This window comes from Stegostoma tigrinum, chromosome 22 (genome assembly GCF_030684315.1).
Source record: "Stegostoma tigrinum isolate sSteTig4 chromosome 22, sSteTig4.hap1, whole genome shotgun sequence".
NCBI lineage: Eukaryota > Metazoa > Chordata > Chondrichthyes > Orectolobiformes > Stegostomatidae > Stegostoma > Stegostoma tigrinum.
Window position 1 is genome coordinate 36,967,243 of NC_081375.1, and position 24,323 is coordinate 36,991,565.

Sequence of the window (24,323 nt, forward strand, 5' to 3'; positions counted from 1 at the left end):
CTCAGAAAATTATTTAATTCTGTGTTCCAAGTCACACAAAACCCCTCATTTTTAGATTAAGTGATTCGTACAAGACATTTTAAAACAGAAGCATAGTTAATGAATGGTAGCCATGACAGAGACAACAAATGTACAACCACTCCCTTTACTTCACATCACCAGCATTTTAAGCTCTAGAATGCCAGCAGAGGCTGAGCTTTCAACCTAGCTCTAATGACATATCTGCAATATGTGCATGTGTAAAGCAGAATACACAATGTTTAAACAAGCAAATCTGATTGCAAATAAAAAGATACATTGCACTCCCTAGTGCTTCTGTTTGACTCAGGCAGCATCAAGCCAAACAAAGGGTTTACACCCAAACACAGGCAGTCTCTTTGCACACGCAAATAATCTGTACATGTCAGCAAAAGATTGTGGTACGATTTTCAGTCTGATTTTACAATCAGAAGTTAGCCTTAACTGTTATTATTACCTTCCCCTCTTATTAAAGAGGGGAGGTTGGGGTGGGACAGGGTGCAGAAAAATCACATTTCTGCCCCAATCAACAATGCCCAGACAGACAAGTGTTGAATTACAGAAAGATAGCTGAAGACCACCAGTTTGCTTTGATAAAGAGGTGAATAAAAGACCCACCCATGTTTCTGAACAGGCTTGCTTTGCAAGGACCGACATTACCCATTGCTACAACATACAATATTGCTGACTCAGTCATTCAAACCCCCCAGAAACTCTGATTCACCAATTTACAATCCAAACGACCAAGACCAGTACAAGACTCTGGAGGTACTCCAAGGTTTAAAAAAACAGGATGGCAATTTGCATTCAAGATGTAGAGATCATCACAACCATCCAATTATCCCTTTACACTTGCCCAACCCCTTTGAAAACAGAATATTGCTCAAAAAAATAAAACAAAGGGCTCATTTTGGCCAATTAAAATCATTACTGCAGCATGGTTTTAAGATGCGCTGGCATCCTGTAGTAGCGTTAATAGACTCATTGATTAAGTCCACGGTCTAGTACGAGTTGACATAGAAACTCGCACGCACTGCGTCTGCTTCAGCGAACCAAGGAGCAAGAAAGCCCATGCATGGCAGGTGTCACTGATGCCAGGAGGGGCAACACCCAAAGCTTCAGATCCTGCCACAGGGAAGAAAAAAAAAGGGTGGCGGTGGAAACGCGCAGGCAGATAGCATCTCAGGGTGGAAACCTTGCTGATAAAGCGAAGGGTTATTGGTGGTAATGAACTACTTGCCCGGGTCGTGATTCTACCCAAGCGAGTGAGGGAGAAAGGCAATACCACACGGTGTGGACTTTGTCTCCAGGGACAATGGGGAGGCAACACCCACGGGTGAAGACCCTGGCTGAGGGACGGGGGTTGAAGATGGTAATACTTCAGGATGCAGATTCTCTCCCAGACGGACAGGAAGTAACACAACTGCCGAGGGTTCCGACCCTATCCGCAGGGGGAGTGGGGCAGTTTACTCCCAGCGCTCCCCTGCGCCAAGATCCCACCCTCGGCACCAACCCAGTCCTTTGTCTCAACGCTTCACGTCGAGCCAGGCGGGGAGAGGGGGCGCGGAGGGCGCCCGGGGATGGAAACGGTGCCGCCGCCCCTCGACGCTCCAGCTTGCATAGCGGCATGTAACGATCCCCGGGATACCTGGAACTGCTGCGGCCTGTGGAGTCCAGGCCTTGGTACGTAGTGGTTGTAGTCATTTCAGACGCCGATTATTGCCGTTTCCCTTGTCCCAGTCCGTTACTGCAACGGCTCCAAACTCCTCACTATCTCGCGGCAAACCAAGGCTCGATGCCGTTTTATTTATAAACCGGCAGATAAACCCCGCCCCTTCAGGTTTCCATTGGCAATAATCTCAGACATCGCTACCTCCCATTGGTCACAATGACAAACCGCTGCCAGTCCATGGGCTGAAAGAGCTGTCAATCACGCCTAAGCAGTGGAACGTACCCGCTGAGTGACATATTCAGTGGGCTTTGTTTGAGTTGAGGTGACGTAATGCAAGAGCCAAGGCAAAGGAGTGGCAAAGGTAGTCTTGAGGAGTTAAAATTGGGAAAAAGGGGCAAAACTGGTAGGAAGAGCAAAACTGGGAGAGGGGATAAAGGTCGGTTGAGAGCAAGGCAGCACTATTAATTGCACAAATCAAACAGGGAAAGCTCATCGTCACTTGTGCCCACCGCTTAGCGGAGGTGAGATAAGGCTGTAAGAAATGGAGAGATCTTGTTGCTCCTTAGAAATATAATAAGAGCATAAATAGACAATCAGTGACATAACTAAAAGAAATGTTCAAGTACCTAGCAATGATGGCTAGTAGGTTTTTAAAATTCCGTTGCTGCAGGCGTCTATAGATGATGTAAGCGAACGGATAGCAATTAGAGAACTCAAAAGAAATTGTATCTACAAAAAATTCGAAAACAAAAACTAATACAGTGAAGGCTGGAAATCAGAAATAAAAGCCAAAAATGCTGGTAAGGATAACAAAGAAATTCATAAGGGTATGAAGAAGTTGGTGTTGGGGACAGACAGGTGGCACTTGAAGTTCAATGTGGAGAAATGTGAAGAGATGCATTTTGATAAGGAGAACATACAGATACAATATCTAGAGTCTAAAAGGGGTACAGAAGCAGAGGGACCTGAGCGTACTTCTGCAAATGTCATTGATGTTGACAAAACAGGTTGAGAAAGATTCTGATGTGCTAAGCTAGGTTTTATTAGTAGAGACATAAAGTACAGAGAAGTGTTATAATTTTAGGACTCTTCTTGAGACTTTGTGAAGGGCTACATCTCGATTTCTGGGAGCTACTGTGATAACATGGTGCAGAGCTGGATGAACACAGCAGGCCAAGCAGCATCAGAGGAGCAGGAAAGCTGACATTTCAGGCCTAGACCCTTCTACAGAAATCTGTTATGGTTTTCTGAGGCTTTTTTCAGCTTCAAATTATTAGTGATGGAATCTTGTACTAATTCCTTCTGCACATGTGTTGACATATGTACTTGGACTCTCAGAAGCAGGATTATAAAATTTTTTATCATTTGCCCATTAAACTCAAAACCACAACTCAAGAATAGTACTAAACTTCAAAGAAACTATTTCAACCGACACAAAGACAAAAATCTTCCACCTCCCATGCCCCCAAACTAACTGACACACTTTGACACACAAAAGGCCGGTACACAATATACTTTCCAGACTTAATAAGGTCACAATTAATGCATTTCCATCAAAAAATACACAAAACTGGAACATTTTAATTAGGAAGTTCCTACCCTTCTTGCTGTATCCCACATCTCAATGACTGTGTTTGTTATAACATCCTTTGCATTATCCTCCATGCAGCTCTTGAATTTATGAAACTCTATTTTATAGAAAAGGAGATTAGAAGAACCAGTTTCTTGTATTTCAGAACAAATGGTTTGACTCCATCTACTAGGAGGAAAGTGGACTCCCCTCTGAAGTTTGTCTATGATACTGTTGACAACCCTACTTCCCCAAGTAATTTTAAGATATTGAAAATGTTGTAGCAAACATAACATCCTCATTTTTAAAAAAAGGAAAAATAGAGAACATAAAAACAGATGGAAATAATTTGTAGGGAAACTGCTGGAATCTATTTATGCGAATGTGGTATGAGAACAATTAGATTAAGGGATTTGTGGCACAATGATATTATCCCTACCTCTGAGCCAGGAGACCTGGGTTCATATTTCAACTGCTCCAAAAGTATATAACATCTCTGAACAGGTTGATCTAGAAAATATCTATTAGAACAATTGGATGAAGGACTCTTGTAGAGAAAAAGTAGTGTCCCTACCCCTGTACCAAAAGCTTGGGTTCTGTCAGGTTCGTTTTTCGGAGACCTCACGGACTTGAAGCAATAGCAAGACACTGACCTGGCTACAAAGACACAAGCCTTTATTATTAAGCAAGTACAAGCTGTGGAGGATCGCTGGACTCAACCTGGCACAGAGCGCTGAGTGTCATAAGCGATTCTCCCCGAACAGCGGACGGTCCCTGCTTTTTATACTCTATGAATTGGCTGATACATAAAACAATTACTTGGAACATAAAGACAACAGGATACAGCATTGATTGTTCATGAAGTAACTGATAATGACAGGATGCGATTTCAAGTCGCCAAAGTGACAGGATGCGATTTCAATCCGCCAAAGTGTCAGGCTTAAACAAAGGTCACTGACCTGGCCACTTCAGTAGAAACAGAACTTTCATACCTTTCCAGAAGTCTCACACCTTTACGAACGTTTCCCACCCAATCCTATTCAGGCAGGAAGTTTAAAACAGTTTTCACATACCCCTGTTTAAGAAGATAAGGAGAATAAAAGTTAATGGGATAACCTACCAACTTTCTCATTCTAAGGCGCATAAAAATTAATAGGATGTTATCCCGTTAACATCTCAGTTCAAGTCCCACCAGTTCCAGTGATATGTAATAATGTCTCAATAGGATTATTAGAAAAATATCTTATAAAAATATATTAAAGCTATTGGGATTCTTGTGGAAGTGGTAGTGTCCCTCATCTAAGCTAGGAGACCTGATTCCAGTTCCAGGGGCGTGTAAGTAACATCTCTGAACAGGTTGAACAGAAAATAGTGTTTGCAGCAATTGGTCAATCGTAATATGATTAGACAGCGTCATCACTGATTGACAAAAAGTAAATTCTGTTCCGAGCTTTGTTACAGACTCCAGCTGGTAGGGTAGAGAAGGATGCACACGTGGATGTTGTGTATCTGGATTTTCAAAAATCTTTGTAACTCAAAAAACTTGTTAGACAAAATCTGGATTCATTGGGTTGCTAGTAGTTCCTCGAAAGTTGCATCACAAGTAAACAGTGTGGTGAAGAAGGTGTAGGGCACACGTTGCTTCAATGCTCAGACCACTGAATATAGGGGCTGGGACATCATGTTGCAATTGTACAGGTCATGGATAGGGCAACTTTTGAAGTACTGCGTACAGTTCTCGTCACCCTACTATAGGAAGGATATGATTAAATTGGAAAGGTTGCAGACAAGATTAAGGATGTTACTGGAACCAGAGGGTTTGCATTATAAGGAGAGGTTGGATGGGTTGGGACATTTTTCACCAGGTGGTTGAGGGGTGACTTTGTAGAGGTTTATAAAATCACAAAGGGCACAGATAAGGTGATAAGGCCTTTTCCCGAGGGTAGAGGAGTTCAAAACCAGAAGGCATAATTTTAAGGTCAGATGAGGAAGATTTGTAAAGGACACGAGAGGCAACGTTTTTTACACAGAGGATAATTCATATATCGAATGAACTGCCAAAGTGTACAGGTACTGTTACAATATTTAAAAGACATTGGGAGAGGTATATGAATAGGAAAATTTTAGAGGGACATGGGACTAATTAAGCTTGGGAAACCTGGTTAGCACAGATAAATTGGACTGAAGTTTCTATTTCCATGCTACATGACTGTGGGGATTCCATATTGATTTGTAAAAAAATTCGTTTTGCCAGTGATTTCAAGTTACAATGCACAAACTCTTACCTTGACTTTTTTTTGTGCATGACCTCATAAAAGATGCTTTTTGGAAATCCAATACACTACATCTACCCATTTCCATTTATTGCTGCTACTAATTATATACATGAAAAAAACTTTAAAATCAGTGGAGCTTGCACTTTTTTTTCTTTATTCATTCATTCACGGGATGAAGGCGTCACTGGCTAGGCTGCATTTATTGCCCGTACCCTAATTGCCTAGAGGGATGGGCAATAAATGTTGCCTAGACAGCAACACCTTCATCTGTGAATGAATAAAGAAAAAAAATTCTCTCCATTTCCTCCGGGTGCACCCGTTTCCTCCCAGAGTCCGATGATATGCAGTTAGATGGATTGGCCATGCTAAATTGCCTTGTAACGTCCAGGAATGTGTTGGCTAGGTGGGCTAATTATGGTAAACGCAGGGTTACGGGGGTAGGATGCTCTTTGGAGGATTGGTACCTTTTTCCGTACTGTAGCGATTCTGTGAAAAACTGTTAATTTTCTGATTTTCTAAGTACATTATAAGACCTCATTACAAATAGAAAAGTAATTCACACTCCTCTTTTGAATAGCCATGTTAAGACTGATATTTCTGGGTTGAAGCTAACAGCTGTTAAGTCCATCTGGTCTGTAGCCAACTTTTCTGATTTCAGACAATATGTTGTGAAGGTATTAGAACTTGTCCCGACATTTTGAAGCAAACAGAACAACATAAGCCAGAACAGTGCACAGAAGCATTCTCATCACAAAAACATTAGGGCAGGACACAGGTAGGCTTTGAATTATCCAACTCTACCCATGGTGAACCTGCCATTGCTGATAGTTTATTCAAAAAAAGGGCTCAGAATCAGAATCTGTATCAGTCACGGCTCAGTGATCCCACTAATGCCAGAGAAGAAGACCGTGAATTCTAGCAGGGGACTTGATCCAGCTGACACATCAATCCAATGCTTAAAAGGTGTTGTCTTTTGCATGTGATATTGAACAGATGGTTCCATATGTGTGTTGTAGTTTCTAAGGAAGAGAAGTGGATTTCTTTCTGGTGTCCTGGTCATTATTTATCACTGTTTCCTACATGTAACTTAAATGCACTTGAAACTCTTCGAAGATACTTGTAGGATATGAATTGAACTGTAAATGCAAGTTCTTCCTTTTACTTTGCTAGAACCTATTTACGTAATGATGGAAATAATATATCAATCTGGCTTTAGCAGCACTTTTGATTTTGTCTGGGGGACACTGTACTGTGTATTGGAAATACACTGATGAGCATCAGTTGAACTGGTCTGGAATATAGGTACTAGTCAATAAAACATCCTTATAGTGAGCAGTACTATAAGGAGGACTGCATAGTACATTTCCCTTAATTTATTCATCATCCTTTAAAATCTGCTCAAACTCAACCTGATTCTGATGACTCCTATCACTCTCCAGTGCCTCACCAGTTAGCTATTCATTGTATGCCCATGTGGTCAGCTAATAGACAGGTCTGACTTGCTGGTTATCTACGCACACATTCCCAAAATGTCAGAACTGAGGCAACATTTAAGTTAATTATGGTTTAAACATTTCAAATTATGACATTTCCATATCACTTAGTGTTTGTAACTCAGTGCTGCACTGGAATTGGAGCACCAATATTCAGTGATAGCGCTACTGACTGAGTCAAGTTAATGCACTAATAGCAGAAGAATAGGACAATCAGTTTCCTCAAGTGTGCCGATTTGAAGTCAGCAGAGCTGAGGACAGATCCTTCAGGTGCCCAGTTAATTGACCATGAGACAGGAAAACAGGCTGAAGGACTTCACACATTGCCCACCATGGTCTTTTGAAGAGTTTGCACTGCAGGCTGTCTCACCCAAGAAGAATTCTGGTCATCATATGACAGATTGCAGATTAAACCCAGAACCTTACAGGTTCATGCATTGTAAACAATAATTATTTTAACCAGCTGTAGCAGAATCATATTACAAAGCATAAAAATGAGATGTAAAACATAACTGTTTTGATTTTAATTGTTTTAATAAGGAATTTATGAAACAACAGAGACACACAAGGAAAACAAAATGAGGGAACCCATCTCCTGACCTATTTTACACTACTTTAATACAGCACCAAGAATGCTCTGTGAGTCTACAACAATACAAATTGTATAAAATAATGGGTTTGTCCTTATACTGATACAGGAAATGGCAACCATTGAGCGAGCTATGCCAGTTCGAACCACTGAAAACAATGAAATGAATAATTTATCTTATTACAAATTTTTAAAAGCTACATTAGGAGCCAAACACAAACAGATAGAATAAAAAAATAGTTTGCTAAAATGGATTTTTGGGAATTAGAAATCTGGTTTGGTCGAGTATTCCTACTGTTGCAGACTTCAGTAAAAACCATTTGATTCCGATTGTTCTGTATAAACTGGTCATTTTTATTATTTAAAATTGAATGTAATAAGATTAACCAGCAAACAATAAAAGCTCTTATGAAGGTGTATGTGGACGTAAAATATTCTACAAGTGTTTTCCAAATTGCTGCTGAGAGTAACTTGCTGCCTTGTCAGAAGCGCTGATGATCTATGGATAATCAGACAAATACATGGAGAGTGACAGCAGTCAGTACTGGCCCCCAGTCTGCTGCTGGAATACATCAATTGTGTCCTCATCCTCCATCTCCAACTGCAATACAAAACAACCGTTAGAAAAAGACACCATCAATACAGGGCAACATTTGCACTACTGACATTGGAAATTACTGGTGATAGTTTTATTTCCCCCATCTCTCATTTTCATATTCAATATGAAGTTTGGTGAAGCCAGAAAGGTCTGAAACTTTATTGTGACAACAAATCATGCACTCATTATATCACACAGCAGCAATTATTACTGAAGATCTGGAAATCATAGCATATTTTAGAAATAAGTATTGAAATGCAAATTCTTCCTATCACTTCAAATGGACTAAATATTTCAAATTATGACTTTTCCAAAAATGTGGCTATCACTTACTGCTGTACTGGAATTGGGGCATCAATACTTCAGTGACAGCACTACTTACTGGCCCAAATTAATTCATTAATAGCAGAAGGAAAAGGATATTCACTTCCCTTCAAATGTGCTGACCGTGGAGTGAGCAGGGTAGAACTCTAGTTTCTCTCCTTTGTTTACCTTCTATTATTATCAAAGCTGTGAGCCAATGCATTGATACTAAAGTTAACTCCATATTTCAGCATTCACTTTATTTTTGGGCAATCTATTTTTCTATTTGCTGGTGGAATCCGGGCACCACTGGTTGGGTCAGTGTTTATTGTCCATCCCCAACTACCCTTCAGAAGGCAGTGAGATGCCTTCTTGAACTAGTGCAGTCAATGGAACAATGATATAGCTACAAGTTAGGATGATATATGAACTTCTAGATGACAGTGCTGCAATGCATCCATTATCCTGGTCTTCCTAGGTGGCAGAGGTAGTAGGTTCTGGAGGTGCTGTTGAAAAAGTCTTGGTGAGTTGCTACAGCACATCTTTTGGAGGCTACACACTGTTGCCACTATGCACAAGACTTGAATGGAGTGAGCGATTGTTTAAGGTGCTAATCAAGCCGCTGCTTTGCCCTGGCAGGTCTCAAGTTTCTTGAGTGTTGTTGGAGCTGTGATCATCCAGGCAAATGGAAATTATTCTATAACGCTCCTGAGTTTAACCTTGTACAGGGCAGACAGGCTTGGAGAGCTCAGGATCTGGGCTATTAGCTAGACTTCCTAGCCTCTAAACTTCATCTGCAGCCACTGTATTTATATAGCTGATGAAGTTCAGTTTTTCTGTCAGAGTAAACCCTGGGATGTTAGTAACGGAGGATTAAACAATGGCAACATGTTTGAATGTCAAAGGGACAGGGTTAGATTCTTGTTTGTTGGGGATGGTTATTGTCAAGTTCTTGTAAGCAAAAATATCACTCATCACTTACAGGTCTCAGTCTAGATACTATCCAGATCTTGCTGCAAATGGACAAAGTACCTGAGGAATCATGAATTGTGCTGTACATTGGTGGACTGTCACCTAGGACTTTATGATGGAAGGAGTTAATTGATGAAGCAGTTGAAGATGATTGGACTTGGGTCACTAATCTAAAGAAATGCTGCAGTGATGCTGTGCGACTGAGACAATTGACATCTGACAACAATGCCATCTTCCTCTGGGCTATGTACATCAATAAGCAATGATGACTTGCCCCATGATTTTCATGGACTCTTTTGTCTTTGATGCCAGATTTAGTCAAACACCACCTTGATATCACGTGTAATCATCCATGATCTCTGGCGTTCAGCGTTATAATTCACGCTTGGACCAAGGCTGCAACGAGCTGAGTGGCTCCCGCAGAACCCAAACTGAATATCAGTGAACAGGTCATTGTCAAGTACATATAATCTGATAGCCCAGTCAACGATCTATTTCATCACTGCTGATGATTGAGAGTAAACTGATGGGACAGTAATTGGCCAGGCTGGATTGTCACTGCTTTCAGTGCACAGGACATGCCTGGTTAATATGCCACATTGTCAAGCAGATACAGTCACATAGTCTTTACAGCAGGGAATGAGGTCCTTCAGCTCATTGTGTCCACACCAGTCATTAGACATCCATCTATTTAAATCCATTTTTCAGCACTTGACCCATAGTCTTGTATGCTATGGCATTTCAAGCGCTCATCTAAATAGCTCTTTAAATACCTTGCAGATTCTGGCCTCAACCACACACTCAGGATGTGAGTTTCAAAAACCAACAACCCTCTAGACTAGAGGACTCTTCCTCTAATTCTCTCGAATCCTTCTGTCCCTTATCTGAAAATTTTGCCCTCAGATAATTGACCACTGCAAAAGTTTTTGCTCACCTACCCTGTCTCTGTTCCTCAGAACTTTACACCTCTCAATCAGATCCCTCCTCAGCCTTTCCCGCTCTAAAGAAAACAACAGACTATTTAGTGTCTTTTCATAGGTGAGTTACTTCAGCCCGGACAACACTTTTGTGAATTGCTTCTGCAACCTTCTTACTGGAATGACATGCCTTCTTTGGTGCAGCAACCAGAATTGCATATAATAGTTTAGCTGTGGCCTAACATTGTATATAGCTCCACCACAACCACTTTAATCTTATATTCAATTCCTTGACTAATAAAGGCAAGTATTCCAAATGCCTTCTTATTCAGTTGATTTATCTGTGCTACTGCCTTCAAGGATCTCTAGTCATTCACAACAAAGTCCCTCTGCAAACAATAAATGCCGGCCTGCTCTATTTTTCAAGTCCTACCATTCAACACTTTGTTAATCCTCTCAAAAATTAATGTCTCGCTTTTCAGGATTAAATTCCATTTGCCACCTTTAAGCTCATCTATACTGTTTAGTAGTCCAAGGCTTTTATCCTCACTATTTACCACACTGCCAATTTTCTGGTCATCTGCAAACTTACTGATCACATGTCCAACATTCATGTCTAAACAATTAATATACAAACAAAGGATCCAGTAATAAACACAATGATATGCCTCTGAACACAGGCTTCCAGTCACAAAAAAACACGCTTCAACACTGTTTCCTGCCACTTAGCCAATTTTGGATCTTGGCAACATTCTAGTAAATGTTCCCTGCACTCTCTTCAAAGCAATTACGTCCAATGTGGTGACCAGAAATGCACACAATACTCCAGTGGTCTCAGTAGTGTCTTACACGGTTTCATCATTGTATCCCCACTTTTACATTCTATATCTCGTGAAGGAGAGCATTCCGTATGCCTTCTTTACAACCACATCTACCTGTACTGCTACCTTTAGGGACCTAGGCACTTGTACATCAAGATCTCTCACTTCACCGCCCCTTCTCAGTATACTCCTATTTACTATGTGTTCCCTTTCACTGTTTGACCTCCCTAAATGATGACCTGAACTCCATTTGCCAATTTGCTGCACACTCTACCATTTTGGATCTTACAGCTATCTTCTACAATATCCATCACATGGCCAATTTTTAATGTTGGCTGCAAATTTTCCAATTGTGCCCCCACGTTCAAGTCCAAATTGTTAACATTTGAACAAATAGCAGGGGTCCTGATATTGAACCCTGCAGAACACCACTGGATACAGCTTTCTATTTGCAGGGGAAGCCACTGACCATTACCCTATAATCCTGTTCATAAACCAACTTTGGATCCGATTCAACACATTACCCTGTATCCCACGGGTTTTACTTTTTTGATCAAACTGACATGTGAGACCTTGTTGAATGCCTTACCAAGACCCATGTAGACAACACACACTTCACTATCCTCATTGATCCTCCTTGTCACTTCTTCAAAGAATTCATGCTGACTATCCCTGATCAGTCCATTCCTTTCTAAGTGGCAGTTTGTCTGATTTTCTTTGATTGATTCTAACAATTTGCCTACCACTGAAGAAAGACTGACTGGCTTATAATTGTTTGTTTTTTTTTGCACTTTTTTTAAACAATGGAACCACATTTGCATTCCCTCAGTCCCCTGGTACCTCACCTATGTTTAGTAAAGATTGAAAAATAATCTTCAGTGCATCTGCTATTTCCTCCACGGACTCCTTCCACATCTTAGGGAACAATCCATCTGGCCCTACCAATTTAACCACTTTCAGGGATTCCAATTCCTCCAACACTTCCTCCCTTGTTATGATTGTTTTGTCCAATATTTCACACTGCTCCTCTTGAATTACTGTTTCTACATCACCCCTTTCCTTTCTGAATATGGAGGTTAAAAAAATCATTTAAATTATTCCCAGATTATCTGCATCTTCACACAAGTTGCCTTTCTTCATCTCTGATGTGTCTCACTTTTTCCTTATCTGCACTTTTGTTATTTATATACCGGTAAAACATCTTTGGGTTTTCCTTTATCTTGCCTGTGAATATTGTTTTGATGCCCGCTCTTTGATTTCCTTATTTTGTAACTCGATCCATGTACTTTGTGTACTCCCCTAGGCTATCGGCAGTGTAGAGTTTTTTTGCGATTATCATAAGCTTTCTTTCTCTGCTTAATCCTTCCCTGTGTTTTCCTAGACAACTATGGGGGTCTAGGATTGACAATACCATTTTTATTTTTGGAAGGGACATGTCTCCTTTGTGCCTTAAGGATTCACTTTTTAATGCCTCCCACCGATATGGCCTTAAGCTGTCCTGTCCAGTCTACCGCGACCAAATCACTTTTCAGTTTTGTAAAATTTGTCTTTCCCAGTTTTCACTCCTCATTTATCACTATTCTCTTCCATAATAATACTAAATATCACCGAATTGTGGTCACGATCCTCAACAGATTGCCCACTGTCACTTCATCCACTTGCCCAAAACTAAATCCAGAATTGTGTCTTCTCTCTTTTTTTGTGTGAAAAATTTGCTGGACACTGTACATGAATTTTTCACCCACAATGCCCCTTATATTGTTTGAAACCCAGATGATACCAAGTTACTTAAAGTCTCCTGTTATTGCCCTCTTATTCACAAAGGCACAAATTTGACACAGATTTTCTTCCATCTCCCTCTCAGTATTTGGGGGTCTGTAGTATACTCCTAGTAGTATGACAGCCCCTTTCTTACTTCTAAATTCAACCCATAAAGCCTAATTTGTTAACCCATTCATAACATCATCCTTTCTCACACTTGCAACTGAATCTTTAATTATCCCACCTATTCTGCCTGAAAACTCTATACCCAGGAATTCATCTGCCAATTCTGCCCCTTCTTCAGCAAGATGTCCATTATAGCAATATATTGTGCTGCCATGTGTCTGTCTGTGCCCTCAGTTCATCTGCCTCATTTGCAATATTTCTTACATTGACGTATAAGCAACTCCACCCTGTCAATTTCCAAAACTGGATGTTTTTTAATCCTCGCTTTTGTCTTTGAGTCACCAACTATATCACTAACTAACCCATTTCCTAATCTGAGCTGACCCATCTAGGCCTACATTTTGGTTCCCATCCCCCTGCCATACGAGTTTAAATGTTTCCTCTTTAGTATTTAACCATTTTCCCTCTGAAACATACTACACAAAATGCTTCAATTACCCCATCAGGCATGCCATGTCACAACTATTTGTCATGAGAGAAAGTTCATCTTCCTTTCACACATCTTATTCCCTAATGCTCTAAATTTGTACCCTCTGGTTCCTGAACCTTTTGTCACCAGAAATGTTTATCTACTTTATCACTCAAGCAAAACTCAATGGTGAGTATCTCACTAATTCTCTCTGTTCTAAGCTAAACGTCTGTAGTTTGCACAGACTCTCCATATAACTGAAGTCCACAGTACCATTCTCTTAAAACTCTTTATCACCCTTTCCAAGCTCTTAACATCAGGCCTACAAAGTGATGCAAAAAACACATCAACCAAGCCTTAACTAGTGTTTTAAAAACCAATTAGCAAAGCATTTGTTGACGTTAACAAATACATACATAACACTTCTCTGAATTAAATTTCATCTGCCATGTGTCTGCCTCTATCCTCCAGAAGTCTTCATTATCCTCCAGACTATTTACTACATTTCTCAGTTTTGTATCACATGCAACCTTTGAAATCATACCAAACCTAACTTATTAACGTATCAAAAAGAGCAGTTCTCTTAATATCTCAAAATAACAACTATTTACGTCCCTCCAGCTGGGAAAATGAGTCATTCAACAATGTGCTAAACTCAGTCCCTTAGCCAATTTCATGCAAACACCATCAATGGCCCTTTACTTCCATGGTGTTTTAGTTTACTAATGAGTGCGTTGTGCTATACTTTATCAAATACTTTTTGAAAGTCCATATGCACATCAACTGCATACACTCAAACTCTTTACTATATCAAAGACCCCAAGATGTGCAAACATATATCACCTATGATATATTTAGTTAATTAATTCATGTTGTTCCAAATTCACTTTTACAGATTGTTAGATCCAATAGCTCCACTTCACTATTCGGCTGACAGACCTGTAGTTGCCAGATTTATCTCCCTCCCCTTTTGTGAAGAAAGTTGTTCATTCATTTGATATTTCTATAAGTCTTCTACAATGAAATCCATCTAAACTAAGAGTGATTTTGTTTTTTTTTCTGTTTTGCCCTTTCTCAAACGTAAGTAACCTTAATTGCTCACTTCCTGATATGCTAACCAGCAGAGAACCTGGACTGAACTCGGGCCTATTGATGTCTATACAGTTCAGTACCATCCAACTAAAAACAGAAAGAAATTCGTGATTCTGTAGAACTGGATATATACCTTTGTCCAACAGCCTGACAGTCTTAAAAGTCTACCTACTTCCCACTGGAGTTTTACAGCTACCTTTTACTGTAGCTATATAGTTACCTTACCATATAATATTTAATAAAATGCCACAATCTTGATTACATTCATGTGTCTCCACAAAGCACTCACAAAACAAAAGTAACAGTTAGTTACTGTGCTCCTAGACTTCTAAGACTGGTAGCTATGGATTTCTGTTCCAGGGATGAGCAATAGGTAAAACAAACAGGAATATCCTACCTGGGCTACACTTCATTAGCAACAATGGTGACTGAATGGTATGAAGCAGACTATCCAACCACCCATAGTAGCAGAGGTAGACCATTACACCCCACAGCCGTACATTACTAAATTAAAGAAATTTGTCGTGGGGCTGACTGACATCTGCAATGTGCCCCACGTTTCTAAATGTTTCTGCTCAGGCATCTTGCATTCGGACCAGGTCATACCTGTGCTGGTGTGTCTGTTTCATTAATTGGCTGCCCGTCAAATCGGAACCTGATCTGTCGAATTGCCAAACCCTAGAAATAGAAGAACAATAAAGAAAAATTGAGTTGCCAAAATTGTCCAGAAATCAGTAATTAAAGCTGTGGTACACAGCTTCTCAACAACTACATTACTGATTTTTCTGGAACTACTCTGTGATATAGCATGACAAGACATTGAATCCTCCCTACAACTTTCCACTCAATAGTAGCCAATATTTCCCACAAGGATGAAGTTTGTCTTAGAAAAAGAACGACAACTGGTTCACTTCTCTGCAGGAACTCATAGATAAGAGGGCCACAAATAAGTCTATTATTCAAGTATTGCAGTCAGTCCAGAGGCTGGCTTGCAACAGGTAACAGATGTAAATGGCAAGCTTACTGAGAAACAAATTATTTTTTAAAACTGAGTTGATAGAATAAACTCCATTTTAAAAAATGGTCTGTCTTGGGACACAGTATCAACAGAAGTGACTTCTCACAACAAATTATTTGCTGAACATTGATGGCAGTCAATCAAGTGCTCAGAATCAAGTTCCATCCTGTTCATATTCAAAGCCCTTCACACAAACACACTGTGTGCTTGCACACTACTCACTAGCAGTAGTCTGGGGACAAGTCCCCTATTCATTTCTCCCTGGTCTAAACCAGGATCACCAAGATTGACTGGAAAACATTTTTGTTTCAAAACTCTATCAACTGAAAACCTTTCAGATCACACTCCCTCTTACAATGAATCATGCCAGCCAAAATTGTGCAATTTAATAAAGGTGATGTCAAAACCTGGGTCCTCCTCCTACCATGTAGTTTAATATAACCTGCAGGTATCATTTATGCACTAACAGACATCGGATATATATTTCTAGTTGGTATGAGAACTCTCAATCAATAAGAGTTTGATCACATACTATCCCAGCTCCACATTTAACAGGATCTCACCACTGAACTGGGATAATCCAACTGCAAAAGTTTTAAAATCTACTCTGGTCATAGGCTCCCTTTATAGTTCTTTGGCACAGATTTCAGCATCAATCCTGTCTCTCAAAGGATACAAGCCTTGCAGATTCTCAAGTTCTCATACCTGACGTTCACAGTACGCTTTCATCAGTTTACTTAGAGGTGTATGCTTTTTGATTTTGAACTGCACAACAGAACCATCTTGGCCTGCCACCTTCAGGTTAATATGATCATTTTCTGATTTCAGTACGTCCTGTGGAGAAAAAAGGATAAGCATGAACAAGAGTGGAATCTTAGAGATGGAATCACAGAAAGCAGATACTTGTAACCGTAACTGATAACAGTTTACCATCATACATGCAATTACATCGTTGAACTGCAGTATCTCCAGTAATCAATCTGGTAATGTCTTTTTATAATTAAATCAAGTGGCAATTACCCGATCCGTGGGATCTAGATCGTAGGACGTCTAAGGGCAAGAAGGTGATTACTTTGGCCTGAGATGTACAAAAACTTTTTAACTCAAAAGGTTGTGAAGCTTGCAAGCTGTCCCTAGTGTGCAAGGTCTCAATGCTAGATCTTCAACTATTTATTATTTATATTGATTATTTAGATGAGCGGCTCAGTGGCTAGCACTGCTGCCTCACAGCGCCAGAGACCCAGGTTCAATTCCACCCTCGGCCGACTGTCTGTGTGGAGTTTACACATTCTCCCCAAGCCTGCATGGGTTTTCTACGGGCACTCCGGTTTCCTCCCACAGTCCAAAGATATGCAGGTTAGGTGGATTGGTCATGTTAAATTGCCCAGTGTTCAGGGGTCTGTAGATTAGGTGGGTTTTAGGGGAATGGGTCTGGGTGGGATGCTCCAAGGGTCAGTGTGGACTTGTTGGGCCGAAGGGCCTGTTTCCACAGTGTAGGGATTCTATGATTCTATAATTCTCTCACTAGCGTATTCATTGCTGAGTACACTTAAGACAGATTTTTGGTATCAGGAATACAAGGGAAATGCAGAGGAGGCAGGTAAAGGGGATTCTGATTGAAAGATCAATGATCTTACAGAATGGTAGGAAAGGCTCAAGGCTCATGATCAACTCATGTTCTTTATTATGAATCTAGCTGGGGAAAAACAGCAGAGTCTATGTAGACAAAGATCTCACTAGAAAGTGTCCTGAACTTTGCACCCATGTGAAATATGAAAAACACCCAACTTTATAGTAGGTTGAAATTACACCTGACCTTTGTTTGGCAGAATACAAAGACAGCATGCTGAACTGCATAACGAGATATGGCACTGGTCAGCACAAGTCTGTCACCGTATAAAATTGAATCTGTCACTACAGTCTGAATGAGCACTATTATCAATGACATTATCAATCAGAGAAATTAATGAAATGACTCTGACAAACATATCACTTTTGTGGCACATTTCCAGAAGCTTTGTACACATATTAGGTAATCCTCAAGTAAAGCTATTCATTTTATGCCTCCAGGAAATGTAGGCATCATTGGTGTGGTCAACATTTACTGCCTACTCTTAATTATCCTCAAGAGGCTTATGGTGACCTGTCTATTTGAACTGCAGCAATTCATGTGGAACAATGCTCTTACAGGGTGGCAATTCCAGGACTTTGATTCCATAGTTTAGAAGTGGCAGCTCACAGGGTGAATATGATGTCAATCAATCATGCTGTTGTATCTTGGATAGTGTTCTTCAGTGCTGTAGTTGCACGCAGCCAAGAAAGTGGAGTATTCCTAAATAATCCTAATGTATGCCTTGTAGATCATGCAAAGTCTTGGGGCATCAAGAGACAAATCACTTGCATGAACTTCTGACCTGCTTGATATATTTTTGTGGTAGAGCCAGGGCTAATACTGATTAATAGTATCCTCCAGAATGTTGATGGTGGACGGTGAAGGTGGATGGCGAAGGGTGAAGGTTGACGGTGAAAATGAAGGTGAACTTGACACTGACTTCAATGTCAAGTGAAGACAGTTAAAAACTCTCTCGCGGGAAACAGAATAATTATAGAATGCTTACAGCATACAGGGCCACCATTTGCCCTGTTGTTTCCATACTGGCTTTCTGAAGGGAATACTTCTGTCTTTTAATGGTTCTCGATGCTCTTCCTCATTAATAACAATTTACCTTCATGAATAATAATTTAGTTCCATCTGGTATACCTCTGGCTATTATTTAGCACTTGAATGGCACAGAAATTCGTTGTCACTCATTTTCTTAAATATTGTTTGGGTCTTGCTACATATCGATGTGGACTGCTTCAATGTCTGAGAAATCACAAATGCCACTGAACATTGCACAGTGAGCAATGACATCCCTCCTGACCTCATGATGCATGGAAGGACATTGTGCAAACAAATGAAGATAGTTGTGCCAAAGTTACTTACTGTTCACTGATGCCCCAGAAATTAGCTGAGTGACCTTCAACAATTACAACCATCTTTCTTTACCCTAGATACGACTCCAGTCAATAGACACATTTTCCCAGATTCCCATCAGTTGAAATTTTGCTCAGTTTCTTTGATGCCAGTTAGTCAAATCGACGTCATGGCAGTCATTCTCAACTCACTTCTGGAATTCACCTCTTTTGTCTATATTCAGACAGGATGGCTGGAAATAAGGGTGGTCACAGAATCTAAAGTGGGCAGTGATCACAAGTCTGAAGAAGTGCTGCTTGATAAAACTGTCAATAACACCTTCCATTGTTTTTACAATGATTGAGAATAGACTGAGGGAGTAGCAATGGCTAGACTGGACGACATCATCATCATCATCATCATCATCATCATTGAATCCCCCATTGTCAACATCTTGGGTGTTACCTTTGAATAGCTGAACTGGATCAGCCATATACGATACTTGGCTAGACTAGCAGGTCAGAGGCTATGAATTCTGTGGAAAACAATTCATTTCCTATCTGTTCTGTGCATATTCTACAGCTACAAGCACAAGCCAACATTGTGATGGAATACTCTGCACTGGCCTGGATGAATGAAACTTCAACAATACTCAAGAAGCTCTAGCCCATATTGAACAAAACAGCCCACCTGTCAAGCACTTTGTCCACCACTTTCAATATTTATTCTGTTCACCAAAGGCAGCAGTGTGTACTGTTACAAGATGCACTGCAGCAAGGGCCGTAGAGGGACAAGAGTAACAAATGTATGAGAACAACGGGAATTCCATCACCTAGAAGTTACCCATTAGGCACAAGCCATCGTGATTTGGAACGATGTCACCATATGTACACCATTATCAAGCCAAAATCCTAGATTTCTCTTCCCAGCAGCTTTATGGTGTACCAATGCCACAGGGCAGCAAAGGTTGAAGAATACAGTTCACCACCACCTTGTCAAGTCAAATAGGTATGGACATTAAATGCTTGCCTTCCCAGTGACATTCCCATCCCACAAATCAATTTTAAAAATCTATTAACTTCACAGTGATCAGTGCAGAAAGGTGTACAGCAAACTTTCTTTTAACAGGCATCCTCGATCAGGCGGTAAAAATACTGGAAGTTTGCTGTATAATTGCTATCTCTGCGATGTCATGGTAGTCAGTTGAGGGTGCAAGTGAGGAGACTCTTTGTTGCTAAGTTTTATTTTAGGCAAAGTTGCATTTGTATTTAAGTGACTTAAGCTGTAAATGAACTATAACAGTAGAGGTGCATACCCCCTGCATTATGCTTCTATTACTTAATTTATGTATTTGCATTATGTGGACTTCTTGATCAACTGGAATATTTAATCAATCAGCTCGCTTCTGGCCCATCAGGTGCTGGTTAATAAAACGTTTGCTGTATTATGTTTCAGGTCAGCCTTAAAACCCTTCAAGAGTGGTGGTGCGCCAATATTGGAAATTTCAGTGAAAGTATCTCGTATTACCCGAGACAGAAAGCATACAGCTAGTAGGATTTTTCTAAACAGTACTTAAAATATTAATACAGCTAAACCGAGAAATCATATTTAAAACTACAATGTCCAGAACATACAAATTTGAAACAAAAATGATTGGTTAGCTCTTTGGATGTGTTCATCTTCATACAGCTGTAATACCCAAAATGTAATGAATCGTTTGAGGGTAGAGAATAATTACAGAAATGAAAAGGGTTATCTCATTTGGTGAAAACTATGTGACTGAACCACCTGTAGTAAAGTCCTTAATTAATTCTCAGTCAGTAATCAATAGTTAGTCAATCAGGGTAGCAAGTGGAGTACATATCTTTGAGGATCCCATGGATCAGCGAGGGGGGTAAATCTCCACACAAACCTTCTTCAACTTCAATTCCTCTTCATTTAACGCTTACAGCATATTCTGGTGATGAACACTAAATAGTGTCCCCATTAGGACTGTAAATTCATAAAACCTTAAACACAATTAAAACCATATCTTTCTGCAGGGTATTTTTGCTCCCAGTCAATTGACACATTTAGCCCAACAAGCCAAATTGCTTCAAAGTTCCCGTTATCACTTGATTCCATCAGAAAAATTGCAGTTTCAACAAAACTTTTCAGTCCATAAATACTGACTTCTAGAGTCAAGAAATAAGTCTGTAACTTAATCAGTTATGACCTTTCTGCATAGCAGAGCAGACTCAAAGGGCCAAACAGCCAACTCTTACAATTTCTTGTGCTTCCATTGCTCCTTTTCCTATTTTGATTTTAGTCTTCATGAGCTTTTTCAACTCACTTTGTCTTCCTCCATTAATATTTTCACCGTTGATTGTGACTCGTTCTGTTCCACAACTATTACAAATAAAATGATATCGTCCTGCTTTGCTCTGATCACCCATCTGCCAAAGTCTGATAAATTTATGGTGAGAGCAAAATAGTTTTATTATGTCTGATAGGCAATAATGAAGTTTACCTTTGGCTTGTGATGGTGATATATTTTCTGCGCGAAACATTACCAATCAAGGACTGTGAGAAACATTACAAAGGCCAAACTGGAAGAAAACTGATAATAAGGATACACAAACACCAACTAGCCAGCAAGAGACAAAAATAATGCACACCGGTCTCAATACACATGGACAAAGAAGGACATGAATTTGGCTGGGACAACACTTCCATAATAGCACAAGCCAAACAGAGACATGCCAGGGAATTCCTGAAGGCCTGGCATTCCAACTGGAACTCTGTAATCGAATGCACTGAACTAGAACCGATATACAAGTCACCGAAAAACAGAAGCGGAAGAAATATCAACCACCGTAGAAAACCAAGTCACATAAATAATAAGCAGGACAGAACACCAATACTTCACTGGTGGCACACTGACAATGTTACCTAGCAGGGTGACAAAACATTTGCAATTAAACACACCGGTTCAGTGAGCAAGTCTGCAACCTCATCCATGACCCCAGCTACAAATCTTCTCAAAAACTTTAAACACCTATGGTCATAGCTGATCTTTTACCTCAGAAGTTTATTTTACTACATTATATCCCCAATACCAAATAAATCTATTAACCTCTGCCTTGAATTCACTTAATGTCAACTTAGCATTCAAAGCTCTCTGAATTTGGCAATTCCGAAGTCTTAGAACTCTTTGAGTGATGATATTTCTCCTCATCTCAAGTCCTCTTATTCTGAGACTGTGACCCCCAAGATCCAGATACACCAGCCAGAAGAAACATTTGCTCAGCATCTGCTCTGACAGGTGCCGAAAGAATTTTATGGAAGTGATCCAGTGAAGTTTTATCACAATCCTCCTAGGGCAACTATGCACTTTCTTGGGTAGCAACACTAAAATACACAATATTTTGGCTGTGGCCTCACCAACACCCTGCATAACTTAGAAAGATTTATTATACACCAATACATTTGTAACAAAAGCTATCATATTAATTACTACCCAATTTTTACCCCAAACATTTCCCTCACATCCTCCTTGAATGCAACATGTTCGTTACTTTCCCACCTAATTTTTGCCAGCAGATTTTAAGTTACACTCAGTCTTAAAGTAATTATTAATATAGATTGACAATAGCTAAGGCCCAAATACTGATTCTTGTGATATTAGCTATAGCTTACCAAACTGAAAATGTTCAATTTATTCCTATGCTTTTCATCTAACCAATTCTTGATCCACACTTATTTGTTAGCCTCCACCCAGTTTTAGTTTTGTCTGATAATCTGTTGTGTGGAACTTATCAAATGTTTTTTGAAAATCCAAATACTCTACAACCACAGGTCCCTCCCCTACCATGTCTCTAATTTTGATGGACCCATATTTAATCTTATAAATCACTTCCTATTTAAAGGTAAATCATGTTTAACAAAACTAATTGCACTCTTCAATGAAATAACAGACGATAATGTGATTATGATCACATTATGATTGAGATGCCAGACTTTCATAAGGTATTTAATAAAGTGCTACCTAACAAATACGTTAGCAAAACCAAAACTTGAGGAATTTAAACTAACAACGTCATCATATATTTGAAATCGAGTAAGCAACAGAAAACAGTTAATGGTATTTATTTTCAGACTGGACAGCAATTTCCAGTTGGGTCCCCGAGAGGGGAATTTTGAGACTACAGCTCTTTTTGAGACATGTTAATAGTCTAGTCTTCAATATTAAGTGCATAAAGTCTGCAGATGATAATTTATAAATTAACATGCAATAAGGAAGGTAGTAGCAGATAAACAAGTGAAACAGAAAGACAGACAAAAGATGAATTTGAATGAAGTGCAAAGTGATGCATTTTTAAGGGAATTTAAGAGAATAGAGAGATGAGAATTCACACACTTGTCTTAGAATGACATGACAAATTGACAAGGCATTCAAGACCCTGGGCTCTACAAACAGAGCATGGCATATAGAAACAAGCAAGTTATACTCTACCTTTAGGTCTCAGGTGGAGCATTATGTCCAATTCTAGGCACCACAGAATATTATGAAGTCCTTCGAAAGGATGCAGTAATTTACTGAAATGGTACCAGGAATGAATGGTTTCAGTTACACAGCAAGACTAAAGAAGCTAAAATTGTTAACCTTTGCCATTCAATGGAGAAAGGGAACTTTATCAGCACTATTCTGTATTATAATGAAGGATTTTCATAACAGCAAGTAAGGAGAAACTGTTTCTATTCGTTCAAGTGTCAATAACCAGAAGAAAAAGATTCAAGATTACAAATGTAGTATTTTGGAGGGGGTGGTCAAGCAATGAATTTCTTTTATACAAAGCCACGTTCTTGTGATGAAAGCAGATTCAAGAGGCAGTTTGAACAACTTTAAAGTTTAACTTTCTGTGGAAAAAGAGCAAGAGTAGAACTCAAAGAGCCAGTACAGCAACAATGGACCAAATGGTTTCCTTCTGTAGGATCACACCTTAAGGCCAACCAATTGTATTTATTGTTATGTGGATAAACAAAGCAGTTAAGATCCATTTAACAAGATCCTATAAACATCAAAAAAAAGATGCACCGGGACAGAGTCATAGAGGTTTACAGCACAATAAAAGATCCTCTGGCACAACAAGCCTGTGCTGGTCAAATACCATTCCATTATGCTAATCTCATTTTCCAACTCTTGGTCCATATCCTTGTATACCTTGGCATCACTTGCGTACGTTTAAATTCTTAAATGTTGTGAGTGCTTCTGCCCTTCTATCGTTACAGGCAATGGGTCTCACATCAGTGGGAGGAGTGAGCAGAGAGAAATGCCAACTCTCATCTGTGGAGTTCAGCATAGGTAGTAGGAACAGAGGTAGACCATTCAGCCCAGTGAGTTTGCTCCAGCATTCAATTAAACCATAGCTGGTCATCTACCACAAAGCCTTTGCTGTACTATCCCCATATCCACTGATTTTGTTGAATATCCAAATATCTATTGTTATCTGTTTTGAACACAGAACCGCAGAAATGTTACACTACAGAGAGAGAGACCATTCACCTCAGTGTCTATACCAGCTGAATAAACTGGATGCCCAGGCTAATCCCATTTTTTAGTACTTGATCCATAGCATTGCACATTACAACAATCCAGATGCAGATACGCACATGCTCAACAATTGAGTTTC

At 39.8% G+C, this 24,323-nt stretch overlaps 2 protein-coding genes across 4 annotated transcripts in view; both read right to left on the bottom strand.

Annotated features, from left to right (window-relative positions):
• Window positions 1-1,852, bottom strand: part of jpt1b (Jupiter microtubule associated homolog 1b) — a 32,651-nt gene extending 30,799 nt beyond the window's left edge. The window contains exon 1 of one of the 3 annotated variants that reach the window (XM_048555255.2): window positions 1,667-1,852. In XM_048555255.2, the coding sequence (XP_048411212.1) occupies window positions 1,667-1,722 (56 nt within the window). In that variant the 5' untranslated portion in view covers window positions 1,723-1,852. The remainder of the gene's footprint in view (window positions 1-1,666) is intronic. The other 2 variants (XM_048555254.2, XM_048555257.2) reach the window with 2 other exon arrangements.
• Window positions 1,853-7,544: 5,692 nt separating this feature from the next.
• Window positions 7,545-24,323, bottom strand: part of LOC125463665 (small ubiquitin-related modifier 3) — a 28,815-nt gene continuing 12,036 nt past the window's right edge. Inside the window, exons 2-4 of the mRNA XM_048555231.2 lie at window positions 16,401-16,529; window positions 15,284-15,355; window positions 7,545-8,219 (exon numbers count right to left, since the gene is read on the bottom strand). Of these exons, the coding sequence (XP_048411188.1) occupies window positions 8,157-8,219; window positions 15,284-15,355; window positions 16,401-16,529 (264 nt within the window). The 3' untranslated portion in view covers window positions 7,545-8,156. The remainder of the gene's footprint in view (window positions 8,220-15,283; window positions 15,356-16,400; window positions 16,530-24,323) is intronic.